Here is a 21,504-nt window from a genome sequence, read left to right on the forward strand (position 1 = left end):
AAAAGGTCTTTGTGGCTAAAGATGATGATAAAGATGATGGTACTCATAATAATAGGTTTTGAAGCCTTTTTCAATTTATAAAGCTCCAATGTATTATCTTGGATTTCCTAGTCATTGGGAGCGGGGACTAGCTTTCTGTAAACTCCGGGTTACAGTTTAAACATGATGAGTCAGAACAATCTACAAAGTCATTTTAATGCAGATGGATTTATTTAGCATTACACCCAGTGTCCTGAAATACATTTGCTCTTTTTCAGAAGGCTTGTGGAAATTAAAAAAATACAAGTGAAGTAGTTGAGGAAATTAAGCATTACATACTTTCTTGCAAGGTTACTACTGTACTATTACAGCCTGTTATTGTTGTCCATTTCTTGGCTGAGCTTTCTGTTCATGACTGTGGGAAGAGCTGAGCAGAGAGCAGTCTTATCTTCTCTCCACTCCTTTCTTTTCCTACTTCATCCACTTCCTGCACCCCCTCAGGTCTGACTGCTGGGTGTTGGCATCCACTGTTCCAGAAGTCCACCCAGAGCTTCTGTGGGAGGGAGGTAGCACCAAGGGGCTTACTCAGGAGACTGGTGAGGGGGTAGCCCTCCTCACCACAGAGGGTTTGTAAATATTATCATATAGTCAAACAGCAGAAGTCATCTGAGGGGAGATGTTTTGCTAATTTTATGGTTATATTACATTTTCCCCACAGATGCCTGTGTGTTATTATTTTGTGCTCTGACTAACCCAGACACTGGTTAATTAGACCCTAGATAATCCCTGGTTGACTGAATTAGGATTTAAGAGCATATTAAATTTTCAAATTGCATAATACATGTGGGTAGCACCTGGAATCCAGAACCTTTGCTATCCCATCTACACCTGACTTTGGTATTTATGGTTTTTTTTTTAATTAAATTTAATTGGTTGTACAAAGTCATGTTAATTTCTGCTGTACAGCAAAGTGACTCAGTCATGAATATATATATACATGCTTTTAAAAAATATTATTTTCCATCATGGCCTATCCCAAGAAATTGGATATAGTTTTCTGTGCAATACAGTAGGAGATTATTTTTTGTCCATTCTAAATGTAATCTACTAACCCCAAATTTCCAGTCCATCCTACTCCCTCCTTCCTCCCCCTTGGTAATCACAAGTCTGTTCTCTATGTCTGTGAGTCTGTTTCTGTATTGTAGATAGGTTCATTTGTGCCACAGTTTAGATTCCATGTATAAGTGATGATATCTTATAGTATTTGTCCTTCTCTTTCTGACCGACTTCACTTAGTATGAGGAGCTCTAATTGTACCCATATTGCTGCAAATGGCATTATTTCATTCTTTTTTATAGCTGAATAGTATTCCACTGTCTATATGTACCACATCTTCTTAATCCTTTCATCTGTTGATGGATATTTAGGTTGCTTCCATGTCTTGGCTAATTGTGAGTAGTGCTGCCAAGAACATAGAGGTGCATGTATCTTTTTGAATTATAGTTTTTTGTCTAGATATATTCCCAGGAGTGGGATTGCTGGATCATATGGTAGTTCTTTTTTTTTTTAATTACTCAATGAATTTTAATACATTTGTAATCATACAATGATCATCATAACCCAATTTTATAGTATTCATATGGTAGTTCTATATTTAGTTTTCTGAGAAATCTCCATACTGCTTTCCATAGTGGCTGTACCAACTTACATTCCCACCAAAAGTATAGGAGAGCTCCCTTTTCTCCATACCCTTACCAGCATTTTTTATTTGTGGACTTATTAATGATGGCCATTCTGACTGGTGTGAGGTGATACCTCATTGTAGTTTTGATTTGCGTTTCTCTAATAATTAGTGATGTTGGGCATCTTTTAATGTGCCTGCTGCTTATCTGTATGTCTTCTTTGGAGAACTGTCTAGGTCTTCTGCCCATTTTTTGATCAGGTTGTTTTTTCTTGTTGTTGTTAAGTTGTATGAGTTGTTTGTATATTTTGGAGATTAAGCTTTTGTCAGTTGCATCACCTGCAAATATTTTCTCCCATTCCATAGATTGTCTTCTGGGTTTTTGTTTGTTTGTTTGTTTTTTGTTTTTGATGGTTTCCTTTGCTGAGCAAAGGCTTGTAAGTTTGATTGGGTGACATTTGTTTATTTTTGTTTTTAATTCTATTGTCTTGGGAGACTTGACCTAAGAAAACATTTGTACGGTTGATGTCCATATGAGAATGTTTTGCCTACGTTCTCTTTTAGGAGTTTAATGAAGTCATGTCTTATGTTTAAGTCATGAAGCCATTGTGAGTTTATTTTTGTTCATAGTTTGAGGGTGTGTTCTAGTTTCATTGATTTACATGCAGCTGTCCAGTTTTCCCAGCACCACTTACTGAAGCGACTTTCTTTTCCCCATTTTATAGTCTTGCCTCCTGTATCAAAGATTAACTGACTTTAGGTGTCTGGGTTTATTTCTGGGTTCTTTATTCTGTCCCATAAATCCATATGTCTGTTTTTGTACCAATGCCACGCTATTTTTTTTTTTTTTTTCCCACTGTACAGCAAGGGGGTCAGGTTATCCTTAGATGTATACATTGCAGTTACAGTTTTTTCCCCCACCCTTTCTTCTGTTGCGACATGAGTATCTAGACATAGTTCTCAATGCTATTCAGCAGGATCTCCTTGTAAATCTATTCTAGGTTGTGTCTGATAAGCCCAAGCTCCCGATCCCTCCCACTCCCTCCCCCTCCCATCAGGCAACCACAAGTCTCATCTCCAAGTCCATGATTTTCTTTTCTGAGGAGATGTTCATTTGTGCTGGATATTAGATTCTAATATCCAGCCACGCTATTTTGATTACTATACTTTGTGGTATTGTCAAAGTCTGGAGGGTTATGCCCCCTGCCTTGTTTTTTTCCTCAAGATTGCTTTGGAAAATTCTAGGTCTTTTATGGTTCCATAAATTTCGGGATTATTTGTTCTAGTCCTGTGAAAAATGTCATGGGTAATTTGATAAGGATTGCCTTAAATCTGTAGATTGCTCTGGGTAGTATGGCCGTTTTAACAATATTAATTGTTATAATCCAAGATCATGTGATATCTTTCCATTTCTTTGAATCCTCTTAGTTTTCTTTGTTAATGTTTTATAATTCTCATATGTTAATGTTTTAGTGTATAAGTCTTTTACCTCCTTGGTCAGGTTTATTCCTAAGTTTTTTTTTTTTTTTTGGTGCAATTTTAAGAGCTATTTTTTTTTACATTCCTTTTCTGATATTTCATGGATAGCATATAAAAATGCAACCAATTTCTGAATGTTAATCTTGTATCCTGCTATTTTGCCACATTTTTTTATCAGATTGAGAAGTTTTTGTGTGGAGTCTTTAGGATTTTCTATACATAGTGTCATATCATGACTTCAGTAGTTTCCATATTAGTCTTCTTTGTGTAGTTAAAAAAAGTTACATCCCAGAAGATTGTGGGTTCCCACATTACAGTATTCACCGTACAGTTTTTAATTTTGTTTATGTGGCTCCCTTTCTCACTGTAAACTGATGATGCGTAGTGTTGGCATCTTGCTCACCTCTCTTCTTCCAGGGAATGTTATTGAATTTAAGTAGGAAGCAATGTAGTTTACTGAATGGATAAATAAAGTGAATGTGCATTCATGAAAGGATGTGTTTAATGGAGAGTCATTTAAAATTCTATAGGCTTTGCTTATTCGTATTGCAAAGTTGTCTTGTTTATTTGAATGCCATTAATTTGAAAGGTAGGTGTGATAAAAAGTTGTAAATAAGTGTTAAAACCGCTCCTTTCAAGATCATAAACACATTCTAATAAAATGATTTTTTGTGTTGCTAATAGGCATTATTTACCATTACAATTTATATAGTAGTTAAAAGAATTCTATTTTACTGAAAACATTTTTCGTTTGTGACTTTAGCTAACTTAGATTGGTTAACCTCTGTCTGACCTTGCTGTCTGATTTAGAAAGTTTTCAATGATGGACAGTGAAATCCATCCTGGAAGAGGTGAAAAACCATGAGAAGGAGAAAAACAAAAGAAAACAAGGCAGGAAAACTGTGATTCGGTGGTTAGTAAAAAATAACACCCAAATAGTATTCAGTGAATGAATGAACAATGGTTATCTACAAGAAGACAAAATTTACATGCATGACATATGAAATAGTAACATAATAAGATTTCCAAAAAGAAACGTTATCGATTAGACTTCAGAGAAGAATGAGAATGTTGTAAGGAAAAGCTTCATGAAGGAAGTGAACACTAAACTGGTCCTGAGGAAATGAGTCAGCATAAGAATAAAGTCTGTCTGTATTAGTTTTCTTTTTTATTATGATTGATTCACAATGTTCTGTAAATTTCTGCTGTACAGCAAAGTGACCCAGTCGTACATATACATACATTCTTTTTCTTGCATTATTCTCCATCATGTTCCATTACAAGTGATTAGATATTTAGTTCCTTGTGCTATACAGCTGGACCTCATTGCCTGTCCATTCCAAATGCAAGAGTTTTCATCTGCTAACCCCAGACTCCCAATGCATTCCACTCCCTCCCCCTCCTACCTGGCAAACATGAGTCTGTCCTACATGTCCATGATCTTTTCTGTTTTTTAGATAGAACATTTGTGCCATATTTTAGACTCTACATATAAGTGATGTCATATGGTGTCTGTCTTTCTCTTTCTGACTTACCTCACTCAGTATGAGAGTCTCTAATTCCATCCATGTTGCTGCAAATGAAATTATTTTGTCTTTTTTAATGGCTGAGTAGTATTTCATTGTATATATGTACCATATCTTCCTGATTTATTCATCCATCCATAGGCATTTAGATTGTTTCCATGTCTTGTCTATTGTGAAGAGTGTTGTGATGAACATACAGGTCTGTGAATCTTTTTCAATGAAAGTTTTGTCTTGATATATGCCCAGGAGTGGGATTGCTCTCATACTGTGATTGTACCTTGCTCTCATACCACATACTCATATGGTAGTTCTATATTTAGTTTTTTGAGGTATTTCCATACTGTTTTCCATAGTGGTTGTACCAATTTACATTCCCACCAACAGTGTAGGAGAGTTCCCTTTTCTCTACACCCTCTCCAGCATTTGTTTTGTGTTGACTTGTTAATGATAGACACTCTAATTGGTGTGAGGTGATAGCTCATTGTAGGTTTGATTTGCATTTCCGTAATAATTAGTGATGTTGAACATATTTTCATGTGCCTGCTGGCCATTGTATGTTTTCTTTGGTGAAATGTCTGTTTCGGTCTTCTGCCCATTTTTCATTTGGGTTGTTTTTTGTTCTTGTTGAGTTGTATGTGTTGTTTGTATATTTTGGAGATTAAACCTTTGTCAGTTGAGTCATTTGCAAAAACTTTCTCCCATTCTGTGGGTTGTCTTTTTGTTTTTATTTTATTGTCTTTTTAGGGCTGTACCCTTGGCATATGGAGGTTGCCAGGCTAGGGATCAAATCGAAACAGTAGCTGCTGGCCTATGCCAGAGCCACAGCAACACCAGATCCAAGCCGCATATGCGACCTACACCACAGATCATGGCGATGTCAGAGCCTTAAACCCACTGAGCAAGGCCAAGGATCGAACCTGCATCCTTATGGATGCTAGTCAGATTTGTTTCTGCTAGCCACAATGGGAACTCCAAACTTTTCATTTTTTAATGGTTTCCTTTTCTGTGCAGAAACTTTTGTGTTTAATTAGGTCCCATTGGTTTATTTGTGTCTTTATTCTAGGAGGTGGATCAAACAAGATATTGCTGTATTTATGTCAAAGACCATTCTGCCTATGTTTTCCTCTAGATGTTTTGTAATATCAGGCCTTAAATTTTGAGTTTATTTTTGTGTATGGTGTTAGACAATGTTCTGATTTCATTCTCTTACATGCAGTTGTCCAGTTTTCCCAGCATCATTTATGGAAGAGACTATCTTTTGTCCACTATATGTTTTTGGGTCCTTTGTCATAGATTAATTGACCATAGGTGTTTGGGTTTATTTCTGGGCTTCCTATCCTGTTCCATCAATCTTATATTTCTGTTTTTGTGCCATGTATTAGTTTTCTATTGCTGTGTAACAAGTTGCCACAACCCATTGGCCCAGAACATCGTACCTTTATCACCTCACTATTCCCGTGGGGCAGGAGTCTAGATGTACTTGTCCACTCAGGGTCTTAAGGCTGAAATGAAGGTGCTGACTGGGCCGTGTCTCTCTCTGGACTTGAGGACCTCTTCTGAGCTCACTTGGTTGTTGGTAGAACCCAGTTCCTTGCAGTTGGAGGACTGAGAGCTCTGTTTTCTTCCTGGCTCTCAGTCAGCCAGGGGCCTCCCCTGTTCCTTGCCACGTGGCCCACTTGCAACTTGGCAGCCTCCTTCTTCAAGGCCAGCAAAAGACTCTCCCACTTCTTTTTTAAAGGACTTGCTTGATTAGGTTAGGCCCACTTGTGAAAAAAAATCTCCCTTGTGATTAATGTAAAATTAACAGATTAGGGACCTTATTTACATGTGTAAAGTCTCTTTACCTTTGTATTATATTGTAACATATCATAGGAGTGATATTGCTATACTTTTGCCATATTCTTTTGACTAAAAGTAAATTAGAGCTCCTGTCCAGACTCAAGGGTGTGGGTCATTGGGGTCACCCTAGCATCTTGCCTACCATAGTGTCTCCTTTGGTGGTTGATTCTTTCTACTGTTATTTGAACATGTTTTCAATGACAAGTTTAGAAAAAATGAATTGAAAACATGGGCCCTGGGTGTCAGAGGCTAGGCGAAGGAAAAGAACCTCTCTGAACTTGGAACATTTAATAGAGGACCAGCTGTGTGCAGTTATTAAGGGCATGAAAAGGAGCCTAGAGTGAGTTATAATTAGAGAAACCTGCATCATCATTTTGAAATACTGCAAGAGCTTCTCAACTAGTCCCTTGGTTGCTGGTCTTGCAGTCAAGGTCATCTTTCCAAAAGGGACACCCAATCATGCCCCTGCCCTGCTGCAAATACTTCTGCTGACTATTAGATGGAACCCAAGTTCTCTAGCCTCCTAGGCAAGGACTGCCCCACTTTTCAGCTTTCTAGACCAATGTGTGCTTCACATGCCCTTCATTGGCACTCAACTGAGGCTGTGGCAGGAGGGGTTAAGAGGAGGAGATGGATTTGAGAGGATGAGCCTGCCCCATGCATGGAAATAAGGCGTGCAGGTGCAGTGGCAGATGGGGGTGGGGGGATGGGGAGGTGAGTTCATGTTGAGGTCGCTGTAGAACTTCGCATCCAAGGCTTCTTGCATGCTTGGCCTCTCCTGAGTACCAGGGGATCTAGGAAGGAGGCAGCAGGCATGACCTCTACAGGAATGAGAGTGTATGTGACATTAGGAAATTGTAGGCTCACAAGAGAAGAGAGGCAACAGAAGGACTATCCCCTGTGCTAGGTTACAGAGGTGGGATGGTAAAGATGTCCCTTAATAACTGAGTGGAATTTTTCCCACTCCATGAATGACAGACAGAACGTTGCTTTTCATACTTTCTATAGCTTAAATGTTTAAACAATGGGGAACATTATTAGGGTCTAATTTGGGGTGCCCCCCCAAAATATCAGGAGAGGCATCATGCTTCTCCTGGTTATCTCAGATTAATTCTGTCTTTCCAAGTGTCTTTTATGACTTAGTCTCACACGATCTGGTTATGAATCTTTAAGTTCTTTGGTGCTTGTTTTGGACTGAGTGGAAGTGTGTTTTTTCCCTGCTGCCTTGGGTTTCTTCTGGAGAATGTTGGGCCAACATTTTCCAGCTGTTCTAGTCTGCCTTCCTAATCTGGGACATGTTCTGGGGAGAATAAGTAAGATGGGATGCTGCTTTTTTTCCTGATGGATTCTAATCTCCATCTCTTTTCCTGTAACTAAGTCAAATCCACCATATTGATGTCCAGCAATTTCCAGCTCACCTGGTCCTAGTGGTTCCCCTCCAGTCACTTAAGTGTTGCCATTGCTTTGGGCCTGCAGGCTAGTGCCAACACTGCTGTGGCAGCACCCCTTGGGGCTCATGAGGCTGCTTGCCACCTGGGTGTGAGAGCCCTGCTGGTGCCAACACTGTTTCCTACTTCGCTTGCTCCACTGGCCAGGCTCCTCACTGAGGGTAGTTCTGCCAGCCACCATCACCTTCACTGCCTGTGAAATGCTTTCCCATCAGCTACTCAAAGACTCTCATTGAAATTGTCTGCACCCGTTCATTAACTGCTGAAGTTCTAGCACCTTGGCTTTGAGATCATGGCTTCTGGTAGGGGGGTTATAAGGCCCTTCCAAAAGGACAAGAGGTAGAAAGAGGCCCTGCTGTCAATGTGTTGAACCTTCCCTGGGAAAGCCTGCAAAGCTCTCAGCTCTTCCAGGCACTTAGCCATCCCATAAACCAGGCACTAAGGCATCAGGAGTTCCCTTCCTCGTCTCTAGGGAGCAAAAGCCAAGCCCTTTCAGTAGAGTTTCATCGGGAGTCTCACCTAGGTTGTAGGCATATTCTTTGAATCTAGTTATCTTAGGCCTGTAAGTGTGGTGGGGACAGATGAAGAGCCTCTCAACTAAACTCGTGACAGCTTGTGTCTTAGGTCTTCCCCTTAGTGACAGGCCACCTGCTCACGTCTTCCAAAAATGTTTACCTCTCATGGTAGGATCTATGTTCCTCTGACAATGTCCCAGGTTCCTGGGACTCTGGCACCTCTAGTCCTGACCTCTGTGTTCGTCGAGGTGATGCTGTGATAACCTCATTCCCCGCCCCCCCGCCACCAACCAAAATCTGAGAGGTTTCACACTGGAGGTTTATTTGTCACTCACACACAGTCTCCACCTTGTGGCTGCAGCCTCTGAAGCATATACCTTCTGTACTAGTTTCCTAGGGTTGCTGAAGCAAGGGACCACAAACTAAGTGGGTTAAAACAACAGAAATTTATTCTCTTATGATTCTGGAGGCTAGAAGTCCCACATCAGCGTGTCATTGTGGCCACGTTCTCCTGGAGGCTCTAGCAGAGGGTCCTTCCTTGCCTCTTTCTAGCTTCTGATATTTGCCTGCAATCTTTGGTGCTTCTTGACTTAGAGATCACTCCAGTTTCTGCCTCTGCCTTCATGTCGCCATCTTCCCTGTGTCTCTGTTTCCAAATTTCCTTTTCCTTCTAAGGACCCAAGTCCTTGGATTAGGTCCCACTCTAATCCAGTGTTACCTCTTCTTAATTTGATGACATCTCCAAAGACCCTATTTCCACATAAAGTCACACGCATGGGTACTGAGTGTTAGGGCTTTATCATATTTGGGGGGAGGGACACAGGAACCCACCCGTATTGCAAAGTTGTAGCTGAGGAAGAGAGGGATGGAAGACACCCCCTGGCTCTTAACAGCTTCATCTCAGAAGTGGTACCTGCTAGTTTTCATCACAGTCTGCTGGCCAGAGCATGGCTCCAACATAACTGCAGAGGAATCTGGTGAATGTCAGGGAGTATGTAGGTATTTGGTGAGAATGACCCGGCTCAGTCACATCCTAGCCTAGCTCATTCCTTTGATTACAGAATGTTCCAGGGCACTTATGAGGTAGGATATTTTCTGTGTAATGTGAAATATCTATCAAAGAACATCATATGATCCTACAAAGCATATTGAAACAATAGACTTAGAAAACTACTCAAAGAAAGGACATAATTTATATAATCTGAAAACCTATCCCATTTTTATTTAGTTCTTTGGTTCATCTTAATCCAATGAATACAAAGTGGTGGTAAACAGGTTGGATCTCATCCACAGATGTTCTGTGTGGGGACCACACAATGTTTAAGAAATGTGAACAGGGAATTCCCGTCATGGCCCAGACGAGGCTCAGATCCCGCGTTGCTGTGGCTGTGGCATAGTCTGGCAGCAACAGCTCCAATTCGCAGGAGTGGCCCTAGAAAAGAAAAAAAGAAAAAAAAAAGGAAATGTGAACAGAACTTCTTGCTGTGGTGCAATGGGGCAGCAGTGTCTCTGCAACACCAGGACACAGGTTCAATACCTGGCCCTGCTGCACTGGGTTAAAGGATCAGGCATTGCCACAGCTGCAGCATAGGTCGCAACTGCACCCCCAGATCTGATCCCTGACCTCGGAACTCCATATGCCGCAGGGAGGCCCAAAAAGAAAAAAGAAAAAGAAATATGAACAAACGTCTAGATATCTTTCCTTGAACAACTGAAAGATATGACAGTATGTGGGTCCATGTTTGCAAACATAGAAACCCAGTGATAAGGAAAATAGCCAAATAAGGTCTGCTCCCTGTAGACGGTCCCACCTCTGATCCCCACCATCCCCTCGGTAGTATTGCCAATACAGGCGCTGAGTATCAGTTCTAATTTGTCTTTGCTTCTACCATTGTTTTCTTATAGTAGAGATTTTTCCCCTTATATCTGGCTCTTTTTACTCTACTTTACCTGATGAGCCCCCCACAGGGATTTGTGTTTGTGACCTCAATTTTAAGAAAGTAGAACTCCTCCTCCTGTGTTTCCTTTACTCTCATATGACTGCCATACTCCTGACACTTCTGTGTGGGAAAACTCACACACTATGCAGTTCTGTGATACCAGCTGGGTGTCCTGCAATTCAACCTAGTTCTGACACTATCTACCTGGAGATCACATCAGATCCCACAAGTTAAGGGCTTGGTCCCACAAAACTGCCTCCCTATCACCATATACATGTGCTTCAGATGCCAGTCACATGTCCAAGTTGTTACCTGTGCCTCTGACCAGCCAGCTATAAATTGGAAGTTTGCACAAACCACTCTTTGGGTTCAGTGAATTTGGAAGAGCTGTTCACAGAGCTCAGGAAAACAGTTACTTACTAGGTGTATTATAGAAGGGAATAGGAGTTCCCTTCATGGCTCAGCAGTTAACCATCCCGACTAGGATCCATGAGGATGCAGGTTCGATCCTTGGCCTCACTCAATGGGATAAGGATCTGGTGTTGTCATGAGCTGTGGTGTAGGTCGCAGACGTGCCTCAGATCTGGTGTGGCTGTGGCTGTGATGTAGGCTGGCAGCTGCAGCTCCGATTAGACCCCTAGCCTGGGAACCTCTATATGCCATGGGTGCGGCCCTAAAAAAAGCAAAAAAATAAAAAAATAAAAAATAAATAAAAGGGTGTAACTCAGAAACAGCCCAGTAGAAGAGATGAGGCAAAGGATAGGAGGGGTTCCCAGAGCTTCCATGCCATCTCCCATTGCCACTCTCCCCACACCTCCAAGTTCACCAACCCAGAAGCTCTGTGAACACCATAGTTCAGGGATTTTCATGGAGGTTTCATGACTCAGGCATACTTGATGAAACTGATTGGCCATTGGTGACGGAACTCAATCTCCAGCCCCTCTACCCCCACATCAGGGGCTGGGGCTGAAAGGGCCAACCCTCTAATCACAGATTGTTCTCCTGGCAACCAGACCCATCCTTAGCTTACCTGAGCATTTTCCAAAAGTCACCTCATTAACATAAACTCAGCTGTGGTGCCTTGGTACCTTTCACCTCTATGGTTCTTAAGCATTTCAGGAACTGAGGATAAAAGATCAAATACTATAATAAAAGATGCCCCTGTGGCTCTAATAGAAGAAATTACAAGTGGCAGTTTCTTATTTATTATTTTATAGTTCTTATTATAAATCACCATATCACACCATCTACAGCAGTTGTGATTTAAGTTGCATAGTTAACAAAGGCCTGAAAGTATTTATAATGGCTATAGGGAATAAATATTTGCAATAAAATACTTGCAAGTGGGGTATTTGCATACATTTGAATATAATTAGAATAATGTGTGTTGACTCAAGTAAGTCCTTACTGAGTAGCTTTTGCCTTTTCTCCCCTTAATAGACCGTTGGAACGATCCAGTGAAGATGTGGATATAATCTTCACCAGGCTGAAAGAAGTTAAAGCTTTTGAGAAATTTCACCCAAATCTCCTTCATCAGATTTGTTTATGTGGTTATTATGAGAACCTGGAAAAAGGAATAACATGTAAGAAACGCAACATATAATGTTTTCATGTATAAGTTTGTGCTCCTTTGTGATTATCCTGTGGGAATGGATAGCAAGTGGGGTATCCATGAGCCACATATTTGAGCTTCAACCAAAGGTGTTAGGTTGACATTTCCCTTTCCTTTGTTTATTCGTCCCATGTAGGCATCTCCTTAACCCTTTTGTCTACAGCATTTAAATGCTTCTTCCAGGGCTGCCTACTTTCCAGGTGGAGCTGGAAGAAGGTACTGATTTATATATTCAGCAGTATCCTTAGAAATTCTTTTTATTTATTTATTTATTTTTTGTTTATTTTTAGAAATTCTAATATGTGGTTATTTTCTGTAACCCAAGAATATGTAAGCCAGTAGGATATTAAATAAAGATAAAAGATCTCTTAACTAATGATAATAGTAGTTTTTAAAATTAAAGCATTGAGGAGTTCCCATCATGGCTCAGTGGTTGGTGAATCTGACTATGAACCATGGGGTTTTGGGTTCGATTCCCTGGCCTCGCTCAGTGGGTTAAGGATCCAGCGTTGCCGTGAGCTGTGGTATAGGTCACAGACATGGCTCGGATCTTGCAGTGCTGTGGCTGTGGTGTAGGCTGGGGCTACAGCTCTGATTAGACCCCTAGCCTGGGAACCTCCATATGCCTCGGGTACTGCCCTAGAAAAGACAAAAAGACAAAAAAAGAAAAAATTAAAGCATTGATGATTTGCAATAGTAATGTTTTGAATTACCTCAATGATAATGTCTATTCTAGATGTGACCAAGGGGCAGGAAGAGTATTTTAGTAACAACTGCGTTTAAAAATGTGTTCTTGGGGAGTTCCCGTTGTGGCTCAGTGGAAATGAATCTGACTAGCATCCATGAGGACGAAGGTTTGATCCCTGGCCTTGCTCAGTGGGTTAAGGATCCAGTGTTGCTTTGAGTTTTGGTATAGGTTGCAGACGCAGCTCCAATCTGGTGTTGCTGTGGCTGTGGCGTAGGCCGGCAGCTACAGCTCCAATTCCACCCCTAGCCTGGGAACCTCCATATGCCATGGGTGTGGCCCTAAAAAAATAAAAGGCCAAAAAAAATGTTTTCTCATTAAAAAAGTGATGCTGTTCCATCTGTTAGGATCTTCATGCTGCAGTAATGGAAAATTCCCATCCAACTGGCTTGAATAATAACTCAGGCAAGGAAGGAGAATCAGTTGCTCAAGTATAAGCTGTCCTGAGGTAGGATGGCTTCAGGGTTGGTTGATTAAGTGACTCAGCAGCCCTTTTTTTTTTTTTTTTTGGTATATTTGTTTCTCAGGTGTTGGCTTTTGTACTCAGATTTGTCCCCTGTCGTTCTGAGACTGCTAGCTACAGCAGTTGGAGGCATTGCATGCTGATACAAAACCTTCCTGCTGAAAGATTACTTTCTGTCTCTTTTCAGCAGTCCCCCAGAAGACTTCCTGTATTGTTCCATTGGCCATGTACCCATGTTTAAACTAGTCACTGGCAAAGATCATGGGATAAGCATGATTTAGACCAAGCATGGTTACCCCAGTGGAGCTGGGAAAGAAACGCATATGCTCTGAGCCCTTGGCCTTGTGGAGGAGGTTGGGAACTTGTATAAAATCCATGTTTAGTTAAATCGGAGGAAGGGAGAGCATGTTTCTGAGTGGGAAACTAACAGGGTCTGTCACAACATCATTGTAGAAAATGTAGAAGACAAGACGAAAATCAGGTGCAGTCTCCAAATCCAGACATTGCTGTTAACATCCTTTTGTGTGTCCTTTAAGGTGTTTTCCTATATGCACACATGCAAAAACAGTCACACTTCTATTTTAAAAATTACCCGTACGTATTGTTTTCAAACCGATATTTTCTTTTTGTTTTATTTTTATTAAAATATAGTTGATTTTGGAGTTACCGTCATGGCTCAGTGGTTAACAAATCCGACTAGGAACCGTGAGGTGGTGGGTTTGATCCCTGGCCTTGCTCAGTGGGTTAAGGATCCGGTGTTGTCATGAGCTGTGGTGTAGGTTACAGACATGGCTCGGATCCCGCGTTGCTGTGGCTCTGGCACAGGCCGGTGGCTACAGCTCCGATTAGACCCCTAGTCTGTGAACTTCCATTTGCCACAGGAACGGCCCTAGAAAAGGCAAAAAGACAAAAATAATAATAATAATAAAATAAATAAGTATAGTTTATTTAGTGTTGTGCCAATTTCTGCTGTACAGCAAATTGACCTATATGTCAATTCCTTTCTTATATTATCTTCTTATATTATCTTCTATCATGGCCTATCCTAAGAGACTGGATATAGTTCCCTGGGCTATACAGTAGGACCTCATTGCTTATCCATTCTAAATGGGATAGTTTACATCTACTAACCCCAAACTCCCAGTCCATCCCACTCTCTCCCCCCACCCACTTGGCAACCACAAGTCTACGAAACCAGTGTTTTTTATTCTTACTGTTATCAGGAACTTCATTCTTTCAGAGAGGAGACTCTTTTCTATTTCTTAAAGCCATTTTCAAAATGAATCTATTGATATGTAATGTGAATTTGATTGGCAAATGATGGTGTCTTTGAGGGGCCAAGAAGTTAATGAAAGCAAAGCCCTACCTCTGAAATAAGTCACTTTCAAAGGCTAGGAATAGCAGAGTTACTGGAGAGGCCAGCCATCAAGGCATCAACCCCCCATCCTAAGCTTATCTTGCTCTTGGTAAGATGCCATTGTTGTTCTTGCCTTTCCACAGCATGTCTTAGTCAGAGAGTTTAGAACAGCTTGTCATCATTAATTACGGCTCCCAGAAGCTTTCTCTTATGCACTGAACACTGGCTTTGCCAGAACTCAACTGTCCCACTGAGTCGTCATGTAATTTTTCATTGAGCCACTTGACTTCTGACTCTTTGAAAAGAATTTGAGAGTATTAGATCATTCCATCTAGTTATTTAGCTGGGATATTTAAAAAGATATTTGGGTTTGTATGAGATTTTTGAACCAGTGTTTCAGAATGACTTCCCAAACTATGGTCTTAACTTGGATGTGGGAACTAAGGTTCTCTCCAAATAAATGTTTTCTCTTAGAGAATACAAAAGGAAAGCAAAATTAGTTCAGAAATTTCTGATGAGAATCATTTCTAAAGAGTATCTGTAATGCCTAAAAGCAGTAAATTTGTAAAACAAATAAGAAAATGGAAAATGATAGTACAGTAATAAATTTAAAGCAGATTTTATTTTTCTTATTCATTGGTTAGCTTAAAAGGAGAAACTATTCTAGAAATACGTTGCTTTTATTTTAATTATATTTGGAAAATCGGGGCTGGTTTTGTTGAGTCACATAATCTTAATGTGTATCCCATCTAGAGTAATAATTTTCTAAGAATCACAATCCAATGAAGTGGATTTAAGATAAATTACAGAGAATACCAGGCAATTCTTCATACATTCAAAGGAACTTATAGCATTTAGGTTTATCATTCCTGATTACTGCTCTGTAAACATGGAAGAGTTCTGTTTTAATAGAGTTCTACTTTATGGAATGTTGAGTAAGGAGGAGATAGCTTTGTTGACAGAAGAGGGAAAGAAAATTATGGCGTGTTCTGGTGGGAACAGAGAGGAAGATTGGTAAGCTCACAGAAGTCCAAGTTGGGCTTACAATAACCAGTGAGAAACTGTCTGGTTACACAGTAAAACCAACTTATATTTGGTCTATTTACATGACTGTTTCTTTTTCAGTATTTCGCCAGGGTGATATCGGAACCAACTGGTATGCTGTCCTGGCAGGGTCTTTGGATGTTAAAGTTTCTGAGACCAGCAGTCACCAGGTAAGATCCTTATTCTCTTTTTTTTTCTTAAAGTAAGATTTATTATGATTATTTAAAGATAACATTATTCCTATGTCTTGTAAGCCATCAAAATTACACTTTCAGAGTTCCCATCATGGCTCAGTGGGTTAAGGAATCCGACTAGGAACCATGAGGTTGCGGGTTAGATCCCTGGCCTTGCTCAGTGGGTTAAGGATCCGGCGTTGCCGTGAGCTGTGGTGTAGGTTGCAGATGTGGCTCGGATTCCGCGTTGCTGTGGCTGTGGTGTAGGCCAGCGGCTACAGCTCCAATTCGACCTCTAGCCTGGGAACCTCCATATGCCGCAGGTGGGGCCCTAAAAAGACCAAAAAAAATTTTTTTTAAATAAATAAATAAGTTACCCTTTCAAGGAGTTCCTATTGTGGCTCAGGTTAAGAACCCAACTAGTGTCCATGAGGATTCAGATTTGATCCCTGGCCTTGCTCATTGAGTTAAGGATCTGGTGTTGCTGTGGCTGTGATGTAGGCTGGCAGCTGCTGCTCTGATTCAGTCCCCAGCTTGGGAACTTCCATATGCTGCAGGTGTAGCGCTGAAAAGAAAAAAAAAAAAAGTTTTTTGTTTTTGTTTTTTAAATTACACTTTCAAGCCCATTTTCTTTTCCCCATAGTAAGGCCCTCAGCAAATATTTGTTGAATTCCTTTATTAAGTTACTCAAGAAACTCTTAGGAGTTCCCATCATGGCTTAGAGGTAACAAACCTGACTAATATCCTTGAGGATGCAGATGCAGTTTCGATACTTGACCTCGCATTGCTGTGGCTGTGGCGTAGGTTGGCATCTGTAGCTCCAATTTGACCCGTAGCCTGGGAATTTCCACATGCCATGGGTGCAGCCATAAAAAGACAAACAAAACAAAACAAAAACCCAAAAACAAAGTTACTCAAGAAACATTTATAGTAATGTCTTCCATGATTTGAGTATGGTGCCAAGTGTGGGGACATGAAATGCCTGCCCTCCAGGAGTTTGCTGTCTATTGGGAATATGCAGACAAGTCCATTGCAGTGAGAAGCTTCTGTTGCATAGAAACATGAGCAAAGGGGAAGGAGAAGCAAGTCTTCCAAGGTCCTCTTCTACCTGGTTTCCCAGTGTTTCTTCGTCCTAGAAGTGATGCCTTGTCAGCCTTTCAGGAGCTCCAGCCATGCAGAGGAGACCTGGTCAGTGCAGTCCCCTGAAAATCGCTCACTGTTTCTCTGCCTCATCTTGTCAAATGAGGGAGGGCCAATTCTACTTTTTGTCTTTTCTCTCTCTCTCTCTTTTTTTTTTCTTTTTTTTTTTTTTTGTCTTTTGTCTTTTATGGCCGCACCTGCGGCATATGGAGGTTCCCAGGCTAGGGGTCCAATTGGAGCTGTAGCTGCCAGCCTACACCACAGCCACAGCAATGCCGGATCCAAGCCGCGTCTTCAACCTACACCACAGCTCACGGCAACACTGGATCCTTAACCCACTGATCGAGGCCAAGGATCGAACCTGCAACCTCATGGTTCCTAGTTGGATTCGTTTCCGCTGCGCCACGACGGGAACTCCGGTACTTTTTTTCTGAAGTGCATTATCAGCTTCCCTCATTAGTCACCTCTGAGGAGCTCGGCATCCTAGTGGATAAAGCTCATATTCTTCCTGCCCCCACTGTAACATTTGTGAATTTAAAATTGGACCCAGAGTCTCCTTTTACATCTGCAGTGGCCCTTGCTCTGTCATTATTCCATGTGGCCTAAATGTATAGAACCTTCTTAATTAGAGCCAAGAGCCTCTCATCACAGAAGGAGCCCCTCTAGAGGCCACCGTCCCGCTTCAGTATGAGAATGTTCCATGTCTTACATTGGCATATTCAGAAGTCACATAGAAACTGAAGGAAGAGAACTGGCCAACTATAGAATCAGAAAGAAATATTAAGAAGAAATCCCAGAATCTGTGAAAGGGACGAATAATCTCCAGCCGGGTACCACATTTAAGACAGTGCTTCTGAGCCATTTTCATATGTAGCACACTTCACATGTGAGAAACATGTACGGCATACTCAATTTGAGGTTTAAATTTTGTAGGAACTTGAGTGCATATTGGAGTTCTGGGCAGTTACCATCTAACACATGGATTGTTGGTAAGTGGACATTTGGAGTTTGGAGTTTAGTTGTGTTACACCCATTGTCATGGGTGGGTAGGGTCTCAGGCCAGTGCCTGAGCCCTACTTAACTGATAATATACCCTTGCCATGCATCCATCATGGAAAGTTCCATTAGAAACTGCCTGGAGTCTGTGCCTGCTGGTCCTGACGGTCCTGATGATCTCATGGAGCCAGTTTCCTCTTGGATTTCAGGGAGAAGTGCCTTTGATTCTTGAAAGCTGCCTTAGTTTCCCAAGGGGACTGAGAAAAACTAGCAATTCTTGGATATTTGCTATGTGCTAAGCAGTGTTCTAGGTACTTAAAAGGCAGGTATTTATTTATTCCTTTAATCCCCACAATAACCCTATAAGGTAGGTCATATTAGTGTTTCATTTCACAGATGAGGAAACTAAGGCCTCAAGTGGTTAACTAATTTGCTCCCAGTAATGTATCTAGAAATCAGGGAAACCAAGGTTAAGACCCAAGCAGTTAGGTACCTGAACGTAGGCTCTCAGCCGATGCTCTGGCCTGTTGGACTCAAAAGAAACACAGTGAAGGAATTCCTGTCATGGCTCAGCCGTAACAAACCCGACTGATATCCATGAGGATACAGGTTCCATCCCTGGCCTTGCTTAGTGGGTTCGGAATCTGGTGTTGCGGTGAGCTATGGTGTAGATCACAGATGTGGCTCGGATCCTGAGTTGCTGTGGCTGTGGCATAGGCTGGCAGCTGCAGCTCTGATCCGACCCCTAGGCTGGGAACCTCTATATACTGCAGGTGCGGTCCTAAGAAGAAAAAAAAAAAAAAAGAAAAAGAAACACAATGAAGTATATGCAGTTTCCCTCTCTCTGGCTGTTTCTCATCCTCTCAGCTTACCCTCTATCCCTTATCTCTGCACACTTTGTACTGCAGACTGCTGTCCTGATGGGCACTCTCTGGCCCTCCTTACTCAGAGCCCTGCCCAAAGCTTACCTTAACCTGGGCTCACCTGATGGTTGTGTGCAGGGACAGGGTCTAGAAGAGGATGCTTCTCCTTCCTCCTCTGTGTGGTCCTGGATGAGTACTGACGGGGAGGCGGGGGAAGCTGAAAAGAGAAAGGTGAGGAAAGAGAGGGAAGGGAAGGAAGATGAGAATTAGGCAGGAGAAAGGTGAAGAAGAAAGAAAAGCAGAGAAGCGAGATGAGGAAAGAAGAATTAAAAAAAGGCAGAGCAGATGTTCTTAGAGGTTGATAAGTAACATCAGCAGTGATGTGCTGACACCTCAGATGTTACCAGCCGGCATGAGATTTTGATGGTATTAAAATAGTATTTGGCCAGGCGCTCCTGGAGTATTGTCCTGGACCAATTCTCTCTCACCGTGGGGTGCTAGCCAAGAATAGCCAAGCATCACTTCGTGATTAGCTGTGGGTTTTAAAAATAATTAAGTAAACTTTTACCTTTAGATTTTAGCTGTGGTTTTGACCTCACACCCAATGCAGAGAACTTTCCTAAGCTGGGCTTAGTCTTCTCTTACTTTGTTAGGAATTATTAACTTTACATCAAAAAAGCTAATAATATTTATTCTTACTGCCATCTGTGTGTACTTCACCCCGTCATGTCCAACCAGAGTTTTATGAACTGATTTGTAGAGTCACTAAGAAGTAAGGAAGAGAAAACACATTCGCTCCCTACATCCACAATGCCTCCAGAGAGGAGACTGAGGTAGACAGAGGGCCCAGCCTTCCAGCCGGTTCTGATGGGTATGACAGGGTTCCAGCCACCTGGGAGGAAGACGCTAGGCAGAATGAGCCAGGTAGCTGAACCTCCTTCCATGGCAGGCTGTTAAAAGCGAGAAACAGAAACGCCATTTTTACTGGACTTATAATGGACTCTGGACTTGTAATGCACTCTGGGTCTCTGCCCATTAGCGTTGCGGCGAAACCAGGACAATGGTTTAGTCGATCAGGGTAGGACCCTATATAGATCAGGGTTCTCCAGAAAACAAGACCAACAGGAGGTATTTTTTCTTTTAAGAAATTGGCTTGGAGTTCCCGTCGTGGCTCAGTGGTTAACGAATCCCACTAGGAACCAAGCGGTTTCGGGTTCGATTCCTGGCCTTGCTCAGTGGGTTAAGGATCCAGCATTGCCGTGAGCTGTGGTGTAGGTTGCAGAAGTGGCTTGGATCTGGCATTGCTGTGGCTGTGGTGTAGGCCAGTGGCTACAACTCCAATTAGACCCCTAGCCTGGGAACCTCCATATGCCATGGGAGCTGCCCTAGAAATGGCAAAAAGACAAAAAAAAGAAAAAGAAAAAAGAAATTGGCTTGTGTGATTGTGGAGGCTGCTAAATTTGAAATCTCTAGGGCAAGCTGGCAGGCTGGAGATTCAGGTGAAAGCTGATGCTTTCGTCTCGAATCTGAAAGCTAGAAACACAGGGAAAATTTCTGTGTTGCCGTCTGGGAGCAGAAATCCTTCTTTGGGAAACCTCAAAGGAGACCACATTGCTCCTGAGGCTTTGAATTGATGAGGTGAGGCCCACCCAGGTTATGGAGGGTAACCTGCTTTCCTTAAAGTCTACCAATTGTAAATATTAACCACATCTAAAAAATGCTTTTACAGCAAAATATAGACTGTTTAACTAAACAACTGGTTACCATGGTCTAGCCAAGTTGACCCATAAAATTAACCATCATATGCCTCTATCAGAGGAAGCAAAATGGGAAGCTGTGGACCTTGGGAGAAGAAGCAAGAAAAGCCCTGAAATTCCTAGAGACCAGCAACAGCTTGCTGAGTGCCTTCACGTGTCACATTGTGCTAGGGCTTCCATGGATATTAACTGACTTCATCTTTAGTTATTCATGTCTTATTTTATAGGGGCTTGAAAACAAGGCTCATTGACTTTAGGTATAAATTTCCTGGGGCCACACAGATATGCGTGGCTAAATTAAGATTTGAATTCACGGGAGTTCCCGTTGTGGCTCAGCAGTTAATGAACCTGACTAGTTTCCATGAGGATGCGGGTTCGATCCCTGGCCTTGCTCAGTGGGTTAAGGATCCAATGTTTGCTGTGAGCTGTGGTGTAGATTACAGATGTGGCCAGTATCTTGCATTGCTCTGGCTGTGGCATAGGCCAGCAGCTGCAGCTCCGACTGGATCCCTAGCCTAGGAACTTCCATATGCTGCAGGTGTGGCCCTAAAAAGAGAAAGGAAAAAAAAAAAAAAGAGAGAGAGAGATTTGAATTCACATTCAAGACATTCCAAATTTCATGTTCTTCCTCCTGCTTACACACAAAAAAGATTTATGGCCGGGGGCAGTAAAAGATAAAGAAGAAAATGTAAAAGAGACTAAGAGAATTAAGGAAAGAGAAATGTAACAACAGCGTAAGAGTCAAATCTTCAAAAGTGGTTGGAGCAGCATTTCTTGCTAGCCTGCCCTTCCGTTTTCTTTCCTCAAGCCTCACCCTGCCCTGCATGCCTCTCTTCTCATCTGAGAGTCAGAAGTCAGAGATGGTAGTGATAAATTTCCAGACTTATCTCTGAGTTTCTGTTCCTTAGTGGGGTTTTAGCTGAGCTACAATGGTGAGTTAAGGGCTG

At 41.7% G+C, this 21,504-nt stretch overlaps 1 protein-coding gene across 4 annotated transcripts in view; it reads left to right on the forward strand.

Annotated features, from left to right (window-relative positions):
- The window catches only part of RAPGEF4 (Rap guanine nucleotide exchange factor 4), a 320,273-nt gene that overhangs the window by 37,644 nt on the left and 261,125 nt on the right, over positions 1 to 21,504 (forward strand). For all 4 annotated transcript variants that reach the window (XM_084999522.1, XM_021075197.2, XM_084999527.1 and 1 more), the window contains exons 2-3: positions 11,848 to 11,990; positions 15,710 to 15,798. In XM_084999522.1, the coding sequence (XP_084855648.1) occupies positions 11,848 to 11,990; positions 15,710 to 15,798 (232 nt within the window). The remainder of the gene's footprint in view (positions 1 to 11,847; positions 11,991 to 15,709; positions 15,799 to 21,504) is intronic.

The sequence above is a fragment of the Sus scrofa genome, chromosome 15 (assembly GCF_054392235.1).
Source record: "Sus scrofa isolate SSC_HxYL_T2T_F1_AM1 chromosome 15, Sscrofa_HxYL_maternal_Yorkshire_Landrace_v2.0, whole genome shotgun sequence".
Taxonomy (NCBI): Eukaryota; Metazoa; Chordata; class Mammalia; order Artiodactyla; family Suidae; genus Sus; species Sus scrofa.